The sequence below is a fragment of the Cervus elaphus genome, chromosome 14 (genome assembly GCF_910594005.1).
Source record: "Cervus elaphus chromosome 14, mCerEla1.1, whole genome shotgun sequence".
Taxonomy (NCBI): Eukaryota; Metazoa; Chordata; class Mammalia; order Artiodactyla; family Cervidae; genus Cervus; species Cervus elaphus.
This window is the reverse complement of record NC_057828.1, coordinates 6,029,154-6,050,159: the sequence shown is the minus strand read 5'-3', so window position 1 is coordinate 6,050,159 and position 21,006 is coordinate 6,029,154. Positions and strand designations below refer to the sequence as shown.

General features: G+C 36.6%; 1 protein-coding gene across 3 annotated transcripts in view; it reads right to left on the bottom strand.

The window, feature by feature from the left end:
• MDM4 (MDM4 regulator of p53) overlaps nucleotides 1-21,006 on the bottom strand; it is a 39,635-nt gene that overhangs the window by 3,394 nt on the left and 15,235 nt on the right. Inside the window, exons 2-10 of one of the 3 annotated variants that reach the window (XM_043923672.1) lie at nucleotides 16,761-16,865; nucleotides 15,259-15,333; nucleotides 12,968-13,101; nucleotides 11,900-11,955; nucleotides 8,327-8,394; nucleotides 7,560-7,659; nucleotides 4,780-4,940; nucleotides 2,800-2,949; nucleotides 1,958-2,038 (exon numbers count right to left, since the gene is read on the bottom strand). In XM_043923672.1, the coding sequence (XP_043779607.1) occupies nucleotides 1,958-2,038; nucleotides 2,800-2,949; nucleotides 4,780-4,940; nucleotides 7,560-7,659; nucleotides 8,327-8,394; nucleotides 11,900-11,955; nucleotides 12,968-13,101; nucleotides 15,259-15,333; nucleotides 16,761-16,838 (903 nt within the window). In that variant the 5' untranslated portion in view covers nucleotides 16,839-16,865. Of the gene's footprint in view, nucleotides 1-1,957; nucleotides 2,039-2,799; nucleotides 2,950-4,779; nucleotides 4,941-7,559; nucleotides 7,660-8,326; nucleotides 8,395-11,899; nucleotides 11,956-12,967; nucleotides 13,102-15,258; nucleotides 15,334-16,760; nucleotides 16,866-21,006 lie in introns of those variants that run through there. The other 2 variants (XM_043923673.1, XR_006344915.1) reach the window with 2 other exon arrangements.

Genomic DNA, 21,006 nt, shown 5'->3' with positions numbered 1-21,006 from the left:
AAGGGAGAGTAGGCCAAATTTTCATCATCTCACACTAAGATAGTAATAATCCAGGCATTTCACACCAGACACTCAAGTTCTAGCCTAGAACTTGAGCAAAGCCTACAGCTATCTGTAAGAACATCTTGAGAAGTTTTACAATGATAGCGACATAATTGCCATTTCAAGCCAAATGTAATGTAGTTATCTTTAAGAAAGTTAAACTATTTTAGCTTTCTATTTAGTCTGCGTGCAATTTGCCTTGTTTGCTTTTACCCACTGCCTTCTTTTTACAAAAAGGCAGTTCTTTGTACAACTTACTCTTTTATTGAGCAAGAGGTTAAAGAATGAAGCAAAGGTAATACTCAATATGTCATTCTTTCCTACTAATTAAAAAATGCTATAAAATTTGTCAAAACAGAAGCTAAAATTAAAATGATTATTTGACAACTAGTACATTTACTCCTTCTCTCACTGCTCTCAGGAATAGGTAGGCAATTGTATGCCTAAATCGCACTCTGAAAAATGAATGCTCCTGTCCTTGAATGCCAGGTAATTTTTTTTCCTACTTCTCCATATTCAAATTAGGAGATAACAGAGCACAATGAATTTTAAATGCCTTGCTTAATTCAAAGGTAGCTACCTGGAAGAAGTGTATTTAAATGTGGGTAATTGCCTGGTTTTGACAGGATCGATGATTTGGTACATGCTGATCTGTCCTTTCAGAACAAAGGTCAAGCACTTCAAATTTAGAAGTCACAACTCAAAAAAAAAAAAAAAAAGGAAGTCACAACTCAACTGCCTATACTGAGAGGCAGGGATATGACCATTTGTTAAACTGGGATGTTTCTCCAGAGAGCCTCAGAACAGTCTTGCCAGTTTTAAGATCCTCAGATCTCATCTGAAATGCAATACAAATATGCAAGGAACTTCATAAAGGTTTGGAATTCATAATTGATGGTGTGTCATAGTCTAATTGGCATCACTTTTCTTTTTTAGTAGTACATAAAATAATAGGATTTATTAAATTCTATGGCAGCTCTGAATTGATGAAATATAATCCACTTGCTTAACAGGTTTTCTGGGCCCAAAGTGCCTCAAAAATCTGATTAGGATGGAAACACTATCTCTGCTATTCATATTATGGTCAAGAACACTTAATGGACCAATATATCCCACCCTATTACTTAACCATGCACAGACAAATAATTTGCAATGAATTACCGTAATGGTCAGCAGTGGTGGGGTGGGAGTTGGGGGACAGGATAAACAGTAGAGACAACCAAAGATTTTTATATCCCCAAGCAGCAGACTGTTAAAACCCCCTCCTTAAACTTACTCCACCATCTTTCTTCCCACAATCAGTTAGCCAAAAAAAGTACTAAAGAGCAAATGGGGAGCTAGCATGAAAAGAGACAAGCAAGACATTCACTTGAGTCTAAACCTCAGTTGCCAACTGATGACAAATCCGTACCTATTACCTAACAGCTTAATACTCAAAATTCATTTATCAACCCTTCATTAATATAAACCTCCATGGACATTAAGCCATTTTCCATTTGTTTCTAGTTAAGAAAACATCAAAAGTATAATACTTAACAAAAAATTTCAGATAGCTTATAGGTCTATCTTTGGGACTACAGAGAGGTGTTTAGCGGGAAAAGCAGTGTAGGACTACTTTAAATCTATGTAGCCACTGCATAATTTCCAAAGAGTTTTGAAAGCAGGAAGAAAGGCACACAAAGAGGCATTTAAGTCATCCCTTTCCAAGGCAGGGAAAGCATCAGATCAACTCATCCCCTTCTCTTCTCAAAGTCCAATAAAAATCTAACAAGATATAAAGAAACCAACATCTCTTAACACCTAGGAAAAGTAGACAGAAATGGGGAGAAAGGGCACTCTTCAACACTAGTGCACTGCGGGGACATTAGCATCTGAAGACGTGAGTAGTGTCAAACAGCCCATTAGCCATTCACACCTCAGAGGTAACTTCTGTGTCGGTATCATCACTTATGGATTCAGGGTCCTCCAGGTCATCATTTTTTCCCATGTCAACCACCTGAGAAAGCAAAAACATCTCATTAGCCAGGTTTCCGTATTTTAGATGAGGCTGTTACCTGAGAGCAGAAAGTACAGAGCTTCAGTTTAAAACTCACACTCCTTCCCCATCACTAGCACTTAAAAATGAGACAGCTTATATGTGAGACCGAAAACATGATTCTGCACATTCCTAGCTGACATTTCAGTAGAATAAATGATCAAAAAGCACCAAGAAGGGTTACCAACTATCTCTTCAGCATTCAGAAGGGAGAGCATTCCCAAATTTACGTATTTAAATAGACAGTATTGCTGCTGCTAAGTCACTTCAGTCGCATCCTACTCTGTGCAACCCCATGGACAGGCTTCTCCGTCCATGGGGTTTTCTAGGCAAGACTACGGAGTGGGGTGCCATTGCCTTCTCCAAACAGTACTAGGGTATAAATTATTAAATATAGAAATGTTTTATCTTGAAAATCTAGGAAGGCATTCATAAGAATAAAATAGGATTACATGAGAAAATGTGGGGAGTGTCTTCTAAACTTTAAAATTCTAAAAATTAAAACCTCACTTCTGTGATCCACAAAGTCCTATCCTATTTTTAAGACAGTCATGGTTAACTTAATATAAATCTTAAAACTGGATAAAGTATTAAAAAATGAAAAGGGGAGATTATATGAGTCATTTGTTGTACAAAGTAGCACACTGTCAGGTTAACCGATCTGAACAAGTTATACTGTATGTACATAAATACAATCAATGTGAAATTTTTCCACAACATACCTTTTTGTCTCTCACTTTCCCTACTTCTTCACTTGTTTGTTCAGGATCAGCAGCTTCAACTTTTATCCCAACACCGAATTGCTCTGACACTGATTCATTCAAAAACCACAAGTCATCTGTGGTGTCTGAAACAATGGCAGTACCTATATCCTAAGAGAAAAAAATAAACATGAGTTTTTGTGAAGTGACGTGAAGTGAAGTCGCTCAGTCATGTCCGACTCTTTGCGACCCCATGGACTGCAGCCTATCAGGCTCCTCCATCCATGGGATTTTCCAGGCAAGAATACTGGAGTGGGTTGCCAGTTGAATCAAAGTAGATGAACCCAAAACTCAATGTCCTCATACATCTCAAAAGAATGCCTAGACTTTCTTCTACAGATATCTATTCATTCAACAAATATCTACTTGGCAGCAACTACGTATAGACTAATGGGTGGATATGAGAGTACTTGGCAAGGAATTTTCTATTTTAATAGTAACACCAGAGAAACAGCAATGAAGTGCCTAAAAGCTAAAAACTCTTAGTTGCTCAACTAAATAAAATCCATCTCCTACATTCCTTTTTACAGGTGGCAAATCTGAGGACCTAGAAAACTTTGTTAATTGTGACATGTTCTTCCCTGTAAGTCAATGATGTTTATTAAAGAAATATGAGAGAAAAAAAAAAAAGAAATATGAGAGATACTGATGATAATATAAACCTCTATCCTCTTTCTGAATTCTTTTGTTTTATTGAAGTAAAGCTGGTATATAACACTTCTTTCTTAATTCTTAAACAACTTTAAATATAACTATTTCCACATTCATCTATGTATACTTTATGATGCTTTTCTATAATATTCCTGAGACAACTTATTATTTTATTTCTATATGTCCACTCATTTACTGAACAAATAGTGTCTATTATGTGTCAGATACGAAGCAGGTACTAGTTACTAAGCAACAGAATACAATGGTCAATAAAAGCAACAGAAAAGAGTGGTCAATTAAAAGCCCTGGACTTATACGTCAATGGGGTCAAACAGAAAATAGATACATAAACAAAATACAACAATACAGAGTAAGAAGCGCAATGGAGAATATAAAAGAGCAGAATGGTGATGAATTAGACTGTGGAAGTAATAAAAAGTGGTTAGATTTCAGGTATGGTTTAGAAAAAGAGTTGACAACCTGAATAGGGTATATGACAGAGAAAGAAATCAATGAAATCTCTGGATACTATGAATAAAAAAAAAAAAAAAAAAAAGAAATCTCTGGATACGTGGCTAGAATAACTGAGTAGAAGGTAGATGTAAGTAAAAGGAAACACTGAATAGGAATATTAGTTTAAAAAAAAACAAACTGAGGGACTTCCCTGGTGGTCCAGAGGCTGGGACTCAGCGCTCCCAGGTTCGATCGTTGGTTAGGGAACTAGACCCCACATGCGGCAACTAGAGTTTGCATGCTACAACTAAAGCTTCTACATGCTGCAGCTAAGACTCAGCGCAGCCAAATAGACAATTAAATAAAAAATGTTTAAGGAAAATATCAAAAGCTCTCTTTTGGGGTTTAAAAAAATACTTATTTGGCTGCGCCAGGTCTTAATTACAGCACACAGGATCATTACTTTCAGCATGCAAACTGTTAGTTCTAGTGTATGGGATCTGATTTTCTGACCAGGGATCAAACCTGGCCCCCCTGCCTTGAGGGCACAGAATCTTAGCGCCATGGACCACCAGGGAAGTCCCAGGAGTTCTGTTTTGAACATGGAGAATGTCAGATCATCCAGTGTTGAGTAGGCAGTTAGCTATGGAAGCTGGGTACTGAGGAGAGATGTCAGGGCTGCAGATACAGATTTGGGCATTACAGGCATATAGATGGTACTGAAAAGTCATAGCACTGAATGGGAATTCTTAAACAAGGTAATGTATGTTTCAAGAGTAATCAAGAATGTCACTCCATCAAAAGAAAAAAAAGTTTCTCTTCAAATGTGAAATTTACCTGATTTGTCTGTAAATCAGTTGAGCCATTACTTCTAGGTGTATAGTTATTTCTCAAGTTTCCCAAAAACCACCAAGGCAAGCCAGCTACATCCCACTCCTCAAACCCGAGATCCAGTCTTGACGTCTCTTCTTGAGTTAAATTTGCTACCAAGTCTTCATCTACAAAAGTCAAATGGGAAAGATGATAACTATGTATATAATACTTAAGAATCAAGACTCTCTTCATAATACTTAAAATTTCTTGTATAAGGCAAGTGAAAAGAAAATCCTCTTCCCAGTAAGAAAGAGTCAGAAATCAAATACCTGTATCAGTTGCAGAGCCCAGATCTTCTTCCTCTGCTTTTAGATTTCATTATCAAGTAATGACACTAGAGGTCATTCATCAAGAAACATAAACTCTGAAAGCGTCCAAACAATAACACTGTTCTAAAAGGATTTCTAAATGGTCACTTGGTGGCATTTTAAACATGCCTACCAGGAAGAATTTATGCTTTTGAACTGCGGTATTGGAGAAGACTCTTGAGAGTCCCTTGGACTGCAAGGAGATCCAACCAGTCCATCCTAAAGGAGATCAGTCCTGGGTGTTCATTGGAAGGACTGATGCTGAAGCTGAAACTCCCAATACTTTGGCCACCTCATGCAAAGAGTTGACTCATTGGAAAAGACCCTGATGCTGGGAGGGATCGGGGGCAGCAGGAGAAGGGGACGACAGAGGATGAGATAGCTGGATGGCATCACCGACTCGATGGACATGAGTTTGAATAAACTCCGGGAGTTGGTGAGGGACAGGGAGGCCTGGTGTGCTGCAATTCATGGGGTCGCAAAGAGTCGGACACGACTGAGCGACTGAACTGAGCTGAACTGAACCACTATAATAACTAAGGAATGACTTGCTCTAGTACATGATACCAGACAATGACTTGATTCGTGACTGCAAATGGTGATAGTATAGTGGCCCAACCCTTGAGATAGAAACTAGGTGGTACAGACCATATTGAGCCATCACAAGGTTGTCAAGGCAGTCTCACTGGTATCACATATTTTCAGACGTTTCTCAATAATTCATATGTTTCAATAGGTAACAACCATTATGAAACACTGAACTCTAGGCTGTCCAAATAAATACACATATATGTCCTTTCTGGATCAACAGGCTTTTTTGGAGTTAAGACATTTAAAAGCTAGAAATATTACAAATCCAGGACATATTAAGGATCCACATGTTCTAAATAAAAGATCTTGTGTTGTACATCTAAATGATACTCAAGGGAGTTACTAATGTAAGTTTGTTGCTACCACATAAAATTCTTTTCATTCTTTCCCACTGTCCAATCTTTTTTGTTGTACTTTCTTACTCTTTTCTACCTCTTCCTAATAGACTAGGCATGCCAATGGCAACTAAAGGTGTTTAAATGTGCTAAGGTACATACGGTTGAAAAACCGTCTGCAATAAATGGATCCCTGCCAGAACAGTTACCTTATCTACTTACAGATTATGTTGTTCCTATTAAAAGGTATACCTGTGCTCAGGGAAACTTCAACTACCTTTTATTTACTCACTGCTGAAATTGTGAGAAACCTAATTCTGAGATGGTATCACATTAAAGTTATCTTCAACTATTCAAGCTCTATAACTTCTTCTGAAGGGAATGAAAAAAAGGCCATTCTTTCCACATGTAAAAATTCTGTACTTTCTACCTATACACATCCCTGAGAATACTAAGCTATTAATTCTCAAAATTTACATCATGAACTACAGTTTCTCATCTCGACTGTTGTTATATATTAAATAGCCTTTGAGTAGAAAATAAGCAAAGGCTTGTATTTAAAGAAACAAAATTACACACTTAGTACCATACAGACTGAAATAAGCTCCCAGCTAACTAGATAGCCCAAAATTCAGCTTATATTCAAAGCAATTTGAAGAAAACCACCCAGTATAATAAACAGATTAAATTTTATCATTTACAACAACTGCAGCATCATGATTTTCTGGGATGTTGCCAGAGGTCTAACCTGCCACTTCTGCAAATGTGAGTCAGGTACCTACACAAGAAACCATCATGCCATAAAATATCTTTGAGAAATTTATGACTTTACATTATCTTTGCAGGAAAAAGTTTAGGAGACACTTTATAAAGCAGGGTTTGGGGAAAACTTCCAAAATGTTGATCAACTCACTTAACCTGACTGTACTCTATCTAATATGAATGGGAAAGATCTAATGACGACCATCCAAGGGTAAAGGAACTACTAGGTCTCTTATGTCTCATTCTTGGCTCTGAGACATTAGGTCCATTTTACCATCTTTCCAAACTTCAAAAATGTATGAAAATTAGCCTCTGCCTCAAGCAGACAAATAAAAATTCTAACCAGATCAAATATATACAGGGGAGCCAAGATTTAAAATGCCAAGGCAGCCGAGTTACCAGGTGGCAAATTGATAAATGCATGGCTATCTTCTATTAGCATGCTAGCTAAAGATGGTCTTGCTCCATCCTAGTCACCATGTATTGCTAAAAGAGAACTACCATCTTCTTCAAAGTTAACAGTGGTAAGTAGGATAAAGAAAAGGTTTTCAGAAAAGAGTGAAAATAAGTATGACATACAGCTCTGCTACATCACATAAGAAACAGCATTATTATTTTTTTGAGTTCTCGATATAACGGTCTTAATTACTGCTAGCGCTTAATACAGATAGATGCCATTTCTAAAAGTCAACACCAAAAAAAGAAGAAAGAGAAAGAAAAGTCTACATAGTTCTAAACCAAAACTTACCTGCTCTAGAACTTCTGCATTTATACTGTGAGGTAGGCAGTGAGGGAATATTGCCTTCTTCAGTTCTTTTCCTGGAACTGGGGCTTTCCTCTACGCTTTGCTGAAAGGAAGGGAAACGCATCCATCAGTGCAGCAGAAACGACTGTGACCAGGGGATGTAGCAGTTCCATTCCAGCTCACCAGTTAGTGTGCGACACAATGGGTTACGCACCAGAAAAGGAAACTCTGGAGTTCATAACAGTCATCAAATACAGGCAACCTCTCCTCAACCCACTGTGGGGAAAAAATCTGCACAAAAGGTCAAAATCTACTGTTAAAAACGGGCTATCAATATAAAGCCTCTAGCCTACACAAAATTAGGCATAATGCAGAAAACATATACCAAGATGATCATAAAGTTTTTGCAAGTTTAGGGAAGCTTTAAGAAATGGCCTGACATGAACTTATTTGCAACAAGTCTGTTAAAATCTAATAAAGCAATTTCCTCCAACACCTATATACATACACCATCACACACAAGCCCCAAGAAAATGCAACTGGAAGAACTAAAGATCGGAAGTGCTACATCCCAAAGAAAGATTCAGAGACTGGAACTCTGTTATGGGCAGAACAGAGAAGGTTCACTCTGTCCCTAGTCTTTGAACTCCCAAGAACCTTTCTTATTAAGTTCTTACCACGTTCAGGAAAGGCCTTGGGAGTCCAAGATCATAGGTACAGAGAAGGGGCCACTCTGTACAACAAAAGAAGTCACCGTGTGGTGATTTTACCTTCGGTCGGTCTTGACTTGGAATATCCATACTGTGCTCCTGTGCGATAGCGAGAGTCTGAGCAGCATCTGGATAGCAAGTAAAACAAAAGGAAAACCTTCCCTGGTAATAGCCGTTCTTTCCACACCAAAAGGACCTCAGCAAACAACCCTGAAGCCAGGCTCGATCCCTAATTTTGACTGGCCAAGGCTCTCATCCAAAAGGAAAGTAAAAAAATTAAAACTAATAAAAATGGCATAGACCAAAAGAGGCTCTATTCAAAATATATTACCAAAATATAATCTGAAGAAAAATGAAAAATGAATAAAAAATGTTCTTCTATATGATGCTTTCAAATTTAATATGACAGTGATTCCAAGCATGGAATAATGGAGAGTATTTTATCAATTCCTATAGGCGTGGTTCCAAATTTGCCTTTTTTAAACACTAAAAAAATTTTTGACTTTTTAATTTTTATTTTCAAGTGTTAAAGCTATATAGGATTATGAAATCTAAAAAATCTAGGTTTACTTTATGACACAATAGTTCCCTCATGTAAAGTTACATTCTAAGTGTAAATGATATTTCACAGTTTAAACTATCATCACCAGGTATATACTTTTTTTTAATGAATAAGACTTATTTTTCCCAGTTCCTGTAAACATTTCCTAAGGAAGAGGAAGAAGATAAAGTTCCTCTCAAGGCCAACAAAAAGGAGTGAAGGAAAGAATAACCTGAGAGAACTTCTTAGATAATCAGAGAAAAATGTATTTCAAGGCCTTGCAAATTTTTCAAGCAGAAGAGAAGATGAAAATTTAGCTACAGGAAAAGAAAAGATGCAGAAAACTTAATAACCTTGGACCACTCATTACCTAAGGCTATACGTAACTATATGCACTCAAATAAGTCTATCATGGATTGGGTTCATCAGCTACTATTACGTCCAGAAATAAGACACTTAATAGAAAATGTCATTCCTCATCCAATAAAGACTTCCAGAGAAAGGATACAGATCCTACAACTGGTCTGACAGATCAGTTGTTTGGCACAGAGCAAATATTTTCAAAATTGTAATTATAAAGAACATTATTTCTAGAAGCATTTTTATAGATAAAATGAAGATACTAGAAGTTTTAAGAGCCAGCATTTTCTGAGCACAGCAGTTTTTAAAGATCAATTAACATACAATGCAGTGCAGCATTTAATAAAGTAATTTGATTACTGTCATTTCTAATTCTAAATACTACCTTACTTAGGTTAAAACAATTAGAAGCAAAAAGAAATTATCAGTGAAAACTACAATGTACAAGGAAATTTCAATACAAAATTTGTCATATAAATTTCATTTTATTCAAATACATGTGGAAATTTGGAGAAATGATTTATAAAGAACCACCTTCATTTCTTCAACCATCAAAATAAAAGGTTTACTTTATTTGCAAAGGTATAGAGTAATTGATAGGGAAAGCAGTTTTCTCATTTGTTCTTTCAAATAAAAAACACGCAGTCCAACTTATGAAGAGCAACAGAGATGGCCAACCACAAGCACTAATGCAAGCTCAAGTTCAGAACAGACAACCAGTCAAAATTACTTTGGGGCAATTCCCTGGTTTTGATCACTGTACTGCAGTTATATAAGTTAGTACCACTGGGGAATCTGGGAACTCTTTTTAATATCTTTGTAACATTTTTGTAAGTGAAATTATTTAAAAGTGATAAATTAAAGAACAAAGAATGTTTTAGAGATTTAATGTTCAGATTTTTAAAAATGTGTTAAAAAATTAATTGGGGCAAATTTTTTAAAAGCAGGGATTAAAGAGACATCGATGTGTGGCATAAAGGAAAAAGCAAGGGCAGGAGTCACAAATATCTGCTCTCGTATCAGTGGCATCTCATCTTGGGCAAATTACTCATTTTATTTAAAAAACAAAAACAAAACTCAAAAATCCTCAGTATCTTCATCTCCAGACCTTCCTCATGGGGTTGTGAGGATAAATTGAAATGTCTGTTACAGGAGAGTTCATTTAATATACAGCATGTTAAATTCTGATGAGGAAGTACAAGAAAGAAAATGAGAGAAAAGTAAGAATTATGCTCACTCTAGATATTTAGAGAACAGATCAATCAGAAAGCAAATTTTACTGAAAGAATAGATCAGTAAACATAAAATCACTTGTGTATTTCAAGACAATAGTGACTATCCCAGGAAAACCATACTATTTCACAAGTGCCTGAATTTCAAAAAAGTGTTGTATCATTTGCAAGGCCTTCCCTCTAAAACAGCTTTATAGATGGGTGAGTGGCTCAGTGAAACCAACAGGCTTCAAAATTCAATGTAAGTTCAAACTTACATTTCAGTATGAGAGCAGAGTCTTCGCTCTCACTGTAAAGAGTAAATCTTAATTAGGAATGGATTTTTTTTCAACCTGTTTGTTTCAGTAAACTATTGAAAAATAGCCAATCTAAAGGGATTATTACCAACTTGGGTTTTCTTCAAAGAACAGTGTCACCTAAAATCGAATCTGAAACTCACAAAAGTGCTTCACGTAGGAATGGAGAAAGAAAAAAGTTTCATTATTTGGAAATGAGTGAGAGGGTTATATTTGAGCTGTGTACAGTTTATTCACTTATCTCTAACACACCATACTTCAGACCCCAAAACAGCCAGTTTCCTGCACAATACTAATAAATTAAACTCAAAGGGAAGTATTTAAAATATGTGGAATCAAGCAAAAGGTCAGGCGAATTGACATTCAAATAACAGAAAACTAAAACCTTTAGGAAAAAAGGTTCTTCGGGGGCAAGGGAGGGGGGCCTTTATAACAGATGGGTCAGGGTAACACTACATAAAGCCCACAAAATATTAACACCACTGGAAAAGGGATACATAGACCTTACATGGCTCTGATGTGATGCAATAGATGTATGAAGCACTACCTATGAAATCTTGGCAAAAAATTTAACCTTGAATCTATCCAAACACTATTTGTTCACCAGAAATAGAAGAGACAGAGAAACATGTTAAACAATATCACAAGGACACAATCTAAAAATTAGAATGTGGGAAATTTATAAGACAAATGAAATGATCCATTTCTTCAACAAATAAATAATATAATGAAAAGAGGGTTAAGTTTTATAGATTAAAAATACTTAGCAAGATATATCAACCAAAAGCAAAGTGTGGACTTTGTTTGGATACTGATTTGAATAAGCCAAATGTAAAAGATATTTCTGAAATAACTGGAGTTAACATACATGAACTGGCTGCTGGGTAATGTTATGGAGTTACTATTTTGTTTATTACTATTAATTCTTTTAAAGCCCATGTAGATGAAGCAAATACGGCAGAACATTAACAATTACTAAGTCTAAGAGGTGGGCTTTACTTATGCTAATCTCTACTTTTAGTATATTTGAAAATGTTTACAATGAAGTCAAATAAGTAGTAGCAACATTTTGTGTGACAGCCATCCCCCCCAAGTCATGGAAAAACAGCATTCAATTTCCATCTAAATCCTCCCTGTTTACCCATGATTTGCCCTCTTAAAGTTAAAACTGTGATAAGGACTGAAGAAATATGATGTGACGTACCTGCAGTAGCAGTAGCTAGTGTGACAAGATTCTTTCTTAGCATATCATAGAGAGGGCTGTAAAAGAGATAAAATAAAAAATTAATAATCACATGGTTTTCCATTAATATGTTAAATATATTTTTCATACGCTATGTTCCAACATTCTCTATAACATATAAAGAGGCAGAATTTTTCCCCCAGAATACATTTTTTTTAATTATTAAGTATCAGCATGTTAGTACCCCAGCTCTTGTATTACTCTGCCCTCATAAAAAAATTTTACATTTTATTTCATAAGCTAACAGTAACCCAAGTGGGGAGATTTCCTTTAAGACTACTCCTTCCTTCTAAAGGTTGTTTTACATTTTATTGGAAGGGAGTCTTAGAAAAACTGATCACAAAGCTATAGAGAGAGAAAGAGAACACTGACTTCTCAACTACAAATTAGCTCCTGATTGTCTAAGTGAATAACCAAGTACCCGATGCAGCTGGAAAATGCCACGCAACAGGTCAGAATAGCTCTAGTGTGATTCTTATGAAGCCCATCACTAACCTTAAACTGCCCAGCAATTCTACATTTCTCGTCAGCTCATTCTTCCTCTCTATAACAATGCTTCATAAAATCTAACCTAGTCACATCAAGCTCCCTCCTACCCAAGCCTTTATATACGATGTTCAATCTGCCAGAAGCTCTCCTTCAACAGGCTCCCCCGAGTATTTAATCATCCAGCTCTCAACTCAAATATCACTTCCTCAAGGAACCTTTCAACCCCAAGACCCTGAATCCCATCCCCAATAGTCTCATGTACCTCTTTTATGTAACACTTACCATATATAATTTTACTATGTACTGATGTGACAATTCAATTAAGATGAGGAACAGTGTTTACTGTCTCACTACTCATTAAACTCCATAAAATCAGACACTGTTGCTCACTATTATGTTTCCAGTACCTCACAGTCACCTGATATATGCAGGCCCAACAAATAACTTGTGGACTAAAGGATTAAATAAATATTAATAACCATGGGGATTAAGTGGTTAGGTGTAAGCACCCCAAAAGATAAACAAACGCTCAGTTCTTACCTTGGATCTTTCACAGAGAAGCTCTGACGACCCAGTAGTTCTCCCAAAAGATCTCCACCACAATATACCATATGCTGCTCCTGCTGATCATAAAGCTGCTTCACCATTATATACTGGCCTAGATAATGCATAACCTACATGGGAATAAAATACCACAAAGAGATTTGTCTAGTTGCGGCCCAAAATACAAACTAAATGAGGAGGTAAGTTTGTTTGCTAGAGAGAGAGGTAACTTATTATGAATGTGACTACCCTACAACAGGATAGCTGCCCCCAGTTACTAAGTTCATCTACTTACTATTATTCTGGACACTAAGAGACCCTTACTTTTTAGAACAGAAATATACCAGTCTGATAATGAGGAAAAGTGGTGAATTTACCAGGTATCCCCTTAAAAATGTTCTCACCAGTCCAAATAAAGGGATCTGTTCTATTACTAGAAGTAATAAACTTTAAATCTGCCTGGATCATAAAAATGTTTTCCAACTCTGTGTGTTCAGTTAAATCTTTCTGGCAAACTGAAGTACAATGGTTAATAAGACAGAAGCACTTTAAGTGCATAAAACAAGTTAAGTGTTTATCAAAGAAAAATTTAGTCTGTCTGACCTTTTCACAGACTTAACGAAATAGAAGGGAAGACATAGAAGTCAGTGATTCAAAAATTTTTAATTATCTAATTTTCCAAATGTTTCCTCCAGGTAGTAGATTTTTTAAAAAACTGTGTGTGGGTAGTGTGTGTGTGAGCGTGTGCTCAGTTGTGTCTGACTCTTTGAGATCCCATGGACTATAGCCTACTAGGTCCCTCTGTCCATAGAATTCTCCAGGCAAGAATACTGGATTGGGTTGTCATTTCCTACTCCAGGGGATCTTCCCGACCCAGGGATCGAACCAGCATCTCTTGCACCTTCTGCAATGGCAGGCAGATTCTTTACCACTGGGCCACCCATAAAGTCCTTTTTTTTTAAATTGCTTAACAGTTAAGTTCACTTGATGACAGTAAGAATTTTATCACAGACCACAAAACAGATCAAAGCAGCAATTTTTATCTTTAGTCCCTGACTTCCCAAGAATTATTAGATATTTGCACAAACTTTTCCCTACACTGTTTCTATTTTACTGGAGTAACGATGCTCTCAGGCTCTCCTCCATCCCAGGCAACGCATCCCAGTATTAACAGAGCTCTCATATCTAATCGAATATCTAGAGAAAAGTAAGATGAGAAAGAACGTCTACTGTAAGGAAAAGGAAGTTTTACATTTATGTCTATTACATTTTTGTCTAAGTATACAAAATAAGATCTTTAAAAACACTACTCTGAATGTGTACATACTACCATTTTCATTATACTATACTGCCTCAAGGCACATATGATAACTAGTATTTAAAAGTAAAAATGAGAAAATTCCTCTTTATGTACCAAATAGTGTCAAGATTCATAATAAAGAGCTTATTGTGTAAACTGACTGCCCAACTTTTCCCCCATAAAAGTTTCCTGAAACAATATATGCGTAATTCTGTCTTAACTCAGGCAAACTCTGCCATGCTACTGAAGGAGACTGCATAATGCATTATAACAACTTTATTGATATAAAAATCCACATTTTAATAAGAGTTTGGAAAAAAGTTTTATCAGAATTTTAAATATAAAGTCCAAAATGATACACTTAACTTACAATGACAATGGAAATACGAGTATTCTAGAAAACCTGAAACGCCTCCAGACTTGCTTCCTGAAGAGGGAGAATGACTCAGGGACACAAGCACTGCTCATAGGTGCTAGCTGTTTTGTGTGTGTGCTCAGTTGTGTCCAACTCTTTGCAACTCCATCAACTGTAGCCTGCCAGGCTCCTCTGTCCATAGAATTTTCCAGACAAGAATTCTGGAGTGGGTTGTTATTTTCTCCTCCAGGGGATCTTCCCAACCCAGGGATCGAACCCACATCTCTTGTGTCTCCTGCATTAGCAGGCAGATTCTTTACCACTGTACCACCTGGAAAGCCCTGATAAGCTTTTATGAAAAGTCAAAAAAAGCTTGATAATTTTGTTCCTTCCCTCTGTTTAAGAAGGGTTAGATATTTACTCTATTAAATCCAAGCAGTTCAGAGAGACTAATGTTTCAATAGAGTTTTTTCCACTTAAAGAATTTTTGTTTAAAAAAAAAAATTAGAAACTAAGTTATTTAAGTGCGTAAGTATTTAACATAACTCAGTCCTCAGAAGAGTATCTGACCACACCCTCTGCACTGGAAGCCAAAATCTTAACCACTGGACCACTAGGGAAGTCCCCGCTTACCTCTTTAACAGTGAACATTTCACCTTGTGCACCTGCTGCTTGCAAAATCTTCAAAAGAGGCAGTTTTGGTCGTACCTGATATAAACATAAAATAAACTTGCTACTTACATTTCAATCAGAGTGGTCTCTGAAATCCAAGGGAAAATCAAACCTTAAACTTTTTTTTTAAACAAACCCTGGCAGACTAATTTAGCATCTAGTAACTACAGATGATCAGACTATTACTTGCTAATTTTCTGAAAAATCACATTTTTAAAAGACAGCATGTTCATACCCACTAGGATGGCTATAACAAAAGTGTTGGAGAGGATATAAAGAAACTGGAACTCTTATGCACTGCTAATGGGAATGTAAAATGGTGCAGCAACTGTGAAACAGTTTGGCAGTTACTCAAAAAGTTAAACATAGAATTACCGTATGACCCAGCAGTTCCACTTCTAGGTGTATATCCAAAAGAACTGAAAGCAGGGACTCAAGTAAACATCTGTATGCCACTGTTCATAGCAGCATTATTCATAATAGCCAAAATATGGAAATAACCTAAATACCACTGATAGATGAATGGATAAATAAGGTGTGGTATATACATATAAGGAACAGTGACTTTGCCATCTCCTGAGTCTGATTGTGGAGTATGTCTTTAGTCAAACAATTTAACTTTTTTCACTTTATATGATCGAATTTGTTTCTCTCTTCCTCTTACAGCCTCTTTGGTTTTGTCTTAAAGTTGCTCTTATTCTAAAGTTTTACAACATCTCCTAAATTTCCTTCTAATATTTTTTATCATTTCACTTTTTACATTGAATCTATCTCTCTGGAATTTATTTTTGTTTAAGGTTTGAGGTCTTCCCCTGTTTCCATCTAGAGATGGCCAATTAAGAAAAAGCCATTTATTACATAAGCCACATTTTCCCTTATCAAATCCAAATTCCAGCTTTATCATAAACATACATAATACTTTTATATGGTGCAATATATATAAAGTCATAAACAAAATTACGTATTTTCATGTTAAAGGAAAAGATCTGGAACAAGACACACCAAATTGATAATAGTATTATCTTAGGGGGAGAGAACTTTGAGGGAAGAAGGGAGGAGATGGTCACAGGAATCTATACAGATAAATATGTGATAAAAGTTTGAATTTTTTAATAAGAATACACTTGCTATATTTACAATTTAAAAGTGATTTTTAAAGAAAACAAACTAGCTACAATGAAGTGAGAAGGAAGACAAACATATAACTTGGCCCCAAATTCTCCACTAGCCAGTCATATCCTAAAACAGGGTGGTGTTTAAAATGTGCCATTTTGAGCAATCTGAAATCTTTAAATATTTATTTAACCAATGATCAATTCAAATTTATGAGCACTGATGCTATTTATGACATTTAAAAAGTAATCTTTTCTGCTCTACATAAAATCCTAGTCAATGAAGTCAGCGACATGCCCCAATCTATTCAAAAACTTGAAGAAAAACAGGAATGCCTAAAAATAATTTACCTGATTGGTTTGTTCTGGAGAGATCCTGCAAGCACTGTCAGATGCTGAACACTGGGCAGAGGTGGAAAATGATGTCATTTTGGCAGTGAAGTGATGTGAAGTCTGCTGTTAAGTGTAAGCGGGGAAAAAAAAATTATAAAGTATCTTCTAAAGTAGAAAATTCTCTTTAGGATATTAAAAAAAAAAGCAGCAAGTAGAAGTAAAAAAAGACACATATATCAGAGCACCCTAGCCAAGTGCTGCAGTTCTTCTGATCACTTTCTAGTTGATTCTGAAAAAAAATGGAAGAGCGTAATTAAGAGTAAAAACCATCTATACTTCCCTCGAGTGAAGTCTGCAAGAGAAATCAGTTCAGGCATGTTCCAACCTCTACACTGATGACGATGAGTACAGTTTTAGCTGAAAGTGAAACTTACAATCAATACCTCCCCTGTAGATCACATAGCTCTCTAGTATCTCCTCCTCTTTTGGACACACCCCCTAGGAGACAGATGCAGGGCTGAGGGAATTACCAAGATTAAGTAACAGGTTTAAGATTTCAAGAGCATGCCTAGGAAAACCTCTGCAACATGTTGAAACATGTCTTGGCAAGAGACCACAGGAAAGTGACAGACAAAATATTCAGTATCAGTTAAAACAGCTTTTAAAATGTGCCAAGCCCAAAGAGCATATAGCAACTAAATACCTATAAAATGGGTTAAACCAAGGTGGACATACAACATCAAAGGAGAGATACATGAATTGAAATAAACAGTAAGTAAGGTTTAATTATTTTTCATCTTTTATCTCTTGTCCTTTAAAACAAAACAAAACAAAACAAAACAAAAGCCCTATATGGGTTTCCCTGATGGTCCAGTGGTTAAGAATCCACCTTGTGATATAGGGAACACTGATTCAATTTCTGGTCAAGGAAGATCCCACCTGCCACAGAGCAACTAAGCCCACGCGCTACAACTATGGAGCCCACGCGCTACGACCACTTAAAGCCTGCACGGCTAGAGCCCACCCTTCACAAGAGGCCACCACACGCTGCGACAAAGCGGAGCGCCCACCTGCCACACTAGAGAAAGCCTGCATACAGCAACGAAGACCTACCCCAGTCAAAAACAGATTTCTATTAAAAAACTATAGAGAAAGAAAAAATTTTTAAATAAACTTGCGTTTACCCTCAGAACTTTTTCTAGCAAAAAGCTGATAAAAGTCAGTGAAATTTATAAATAAAATAAAATCAACAGAGTCTGATTTGTAGGTAACAAGACTCCTCACTCTTCTGAAAAGACTTATTAAAGACAACAAAGTATAAATTCAACCCTCAGGACTTCCCTGGTGGTCCAGAGGTTAAGAACTTGCCTTCCAACACAGGGGACCCAGATTTGATCCCGGGTCAGGGAACTAAGATCCCTCACGCTGTGGGGCTCTGGAGCCCAGCCACCACAAGCCTGCGCATCACAACAAAGAGCCCACGACGCATTATAAGATCTACAACTAAGATCCAATGCAGTCAAAACTAAATATTTTTTTAGTGCTATCCTAAATTAATTAATTAAATTCAACCCTCTTTCTATCAGCTTCCCTTGCTATAAAATGGAAGTCAAACAGGGTATATAACTTGTCATTTTAAAGCAGCTAGCTTTTCTTTCCTTAATGGATTTATGGCTATGCTGGGTGTCCACTGCCGCTTGAGGGTTTTCTAGTTGAAGGGACCGGGGTTTCCTCTCCAGTTGCAGTGTGAGGGCTGCTCTTGTTACAGAGAAGGCTCCAGGGCACACAGGTTTCAGCAGCTGCGGGGTGTGGGCTCAGCAGTTGTGGCACCATGGTCTTAGCTGTCCTGGAACATGTGGGATCGTCCTGGACCAGGGATCAAACCAGTGTCCCTGCACTGTAAGCAGGCTCATGACCAACGGACTACCAGGGAAGCCCTGAAGCAGCTAGTTTTTAAGTGGCATTGCAAACCTATTCTTAAAAAACCCTCATCTTTCTGAACCTACCAGTCCCAGTCTCCAATGGCCGTGCTTGCGCAGGTCAGGGAGCTGGAAGCTATCCGTGATTCCTTTTTTCTCTCACCCTTCACAATTCGGAAGCTCTATCTTCAAAATAAAATCACGTGTCACTACTTCCATTATTACTATACTAACCAAACTTTCCAGCTCTGAACTGCCTTAGTTCCTAAAGGTTTTCTTGCTCCACCCTTGCTCCTCTGGCTCCTAAACCTCTTCCTTTTGTCTCTGCTTAAATGTCAGTTTATCAATGAGGCCTTCCAAAGACAATACATTTTTGAAACTGCAACTCCCAACCTCCCAGTATTCCCTATCTCCTTCCCTGATTTATTCCTCTCTTCTTCACTGTCCTTGTTATCAACCTATTATATAGTTTAATTTTTATCATGTAAGACATAAGCTATAAGTGGGAAGGAATGTATATTTATTTGTTCACTAATATATCCCCAGTGCCTAAATTGTCAATTATATACACCGTAGAGCAACATAGTGAATACAAATATTAGCAACAGTTTGAATGGTTTCCAAAAATGGCCCCCAATGAACCACATCTCCCCACTGGCTATCCTACTGGAGACCACACAGAAAGGCCATGGCCCACTTTTACCTGATTTTTTAAATAATGCAATAAACATCCACAAACTATGATTCTGACAACAATCTACACTTAACCATAAGATTCTCTCCTACCATCCCCTGCCTCCTCCCAACACTCATGCTGAATCCTATTTCGATTTTCTCCCCTTCCTTTTTAAGCACTTCACTGCATCAAAATAGAAGTCTAAAAAATACATATTTTTAGTTTGGTTGCTTTCAACTTACAAAAAAAGAAGTACATTATATGTAATTACAGGAATTTTCCCAAATAGGTATGTGTTTGGTTTATAGTTAGTTACCTAATCACTAATGATGTTATCTCCACATATTTATCAGCCATGTATATTTCCTCTTTTGTGAAATGTTGTGTTTTACACACTTTTCTAATTGATTTTTTGTCAATTTGCAATAGTTCTTTGTATATATTTAATATTAACCCTTTGTCAATATAATGTCCTGCAAATATCTTCTCCCAATTTTAACTTCCTTTCCATTTTCTAGATGGAAAAAAACTTTTATGGGCAAAAACTTAATTTTAATGAACTCAAATTTATATTTATCAATCTTCTCTTTTTCAGTCAATGGTCTCTGCCTCTTCAAGGTCTCATTTTCACCAATATATGGATGGCCATTTTTTTTTCCTGTTCTATCTGCTGAATACTTTCTTGACTGACAGCCACCTTTGCTATGTAGCAACACATACTGGTGTTCACAAGTTCTCTATTCTAGTCTACTAGATGATCTTTCTGTCTATACAACTCCACATCTAATCCTTACATCTTATCATGAATCTTGTTATCCTATAGGGCAAGTCCCCTGCCATTCCTTTTTAGAAGTGACAAGCTATTCTTGGCCCTTAACTCTTCCATACAAAATTTAGCATCATCAAGCTCCATGAAAATCCCTGCTCAAATTGTTTTCCAATCATTAATATGACATATTCCTCTATTTATTAAGGTTTTATTTAATATCTCTTATTAAGTCTTCAACTTTCCCTTTAGAGGTCCAGCATATTTGTTTTAGACTGACTTCTTAAGTTGGTATTCTGATATTACTGTGATGCCTTCTCAGTGTTTTTTAGTGGGTTTTGCATATGTACAGAAATACAAATGACTTTCAATAAACTTATATCCAGTCACCTTGCTAAACTCATAATTTTGTCTATAGATCCTTCTGTTTTCTATGTAAATGACCACATCACCTGCGGATAAAAATTTCATTCCTCTTTTCCAATTCTTGTGCCTCTAATTTCTTCTACTTGTCTTACATTACTGCTTAGGACTGTCAATACAATATTGAATACACACCGTATCAAGCATCTCTGTCTCTGATTTTAAAGGGAGTGTTTCTAATGCTTCCCTATATAACATGTTTTCTCTATTTTTTTCTAATAGTTATACCTTACTGGCTTCAGAAAGTTCCTTTTCTTCCTCATTGAATCAAGATTGCTGGGAGAAATATCAATAGCCTCAGGCATGCAGATGACAGCAGAAAGTGAAGAGCAACTAAAGAACCGCTTGATGATAGTGAAAGAGGAGAGTGAAAAAGCTGGCTTAAAACGCAACATTAAAAAAACTAAGATCATGGCATCTGGTCCCATTACTTCATGGCAAATTGATGGGGAAACAATGGAGACAGTGACAGACTTCATT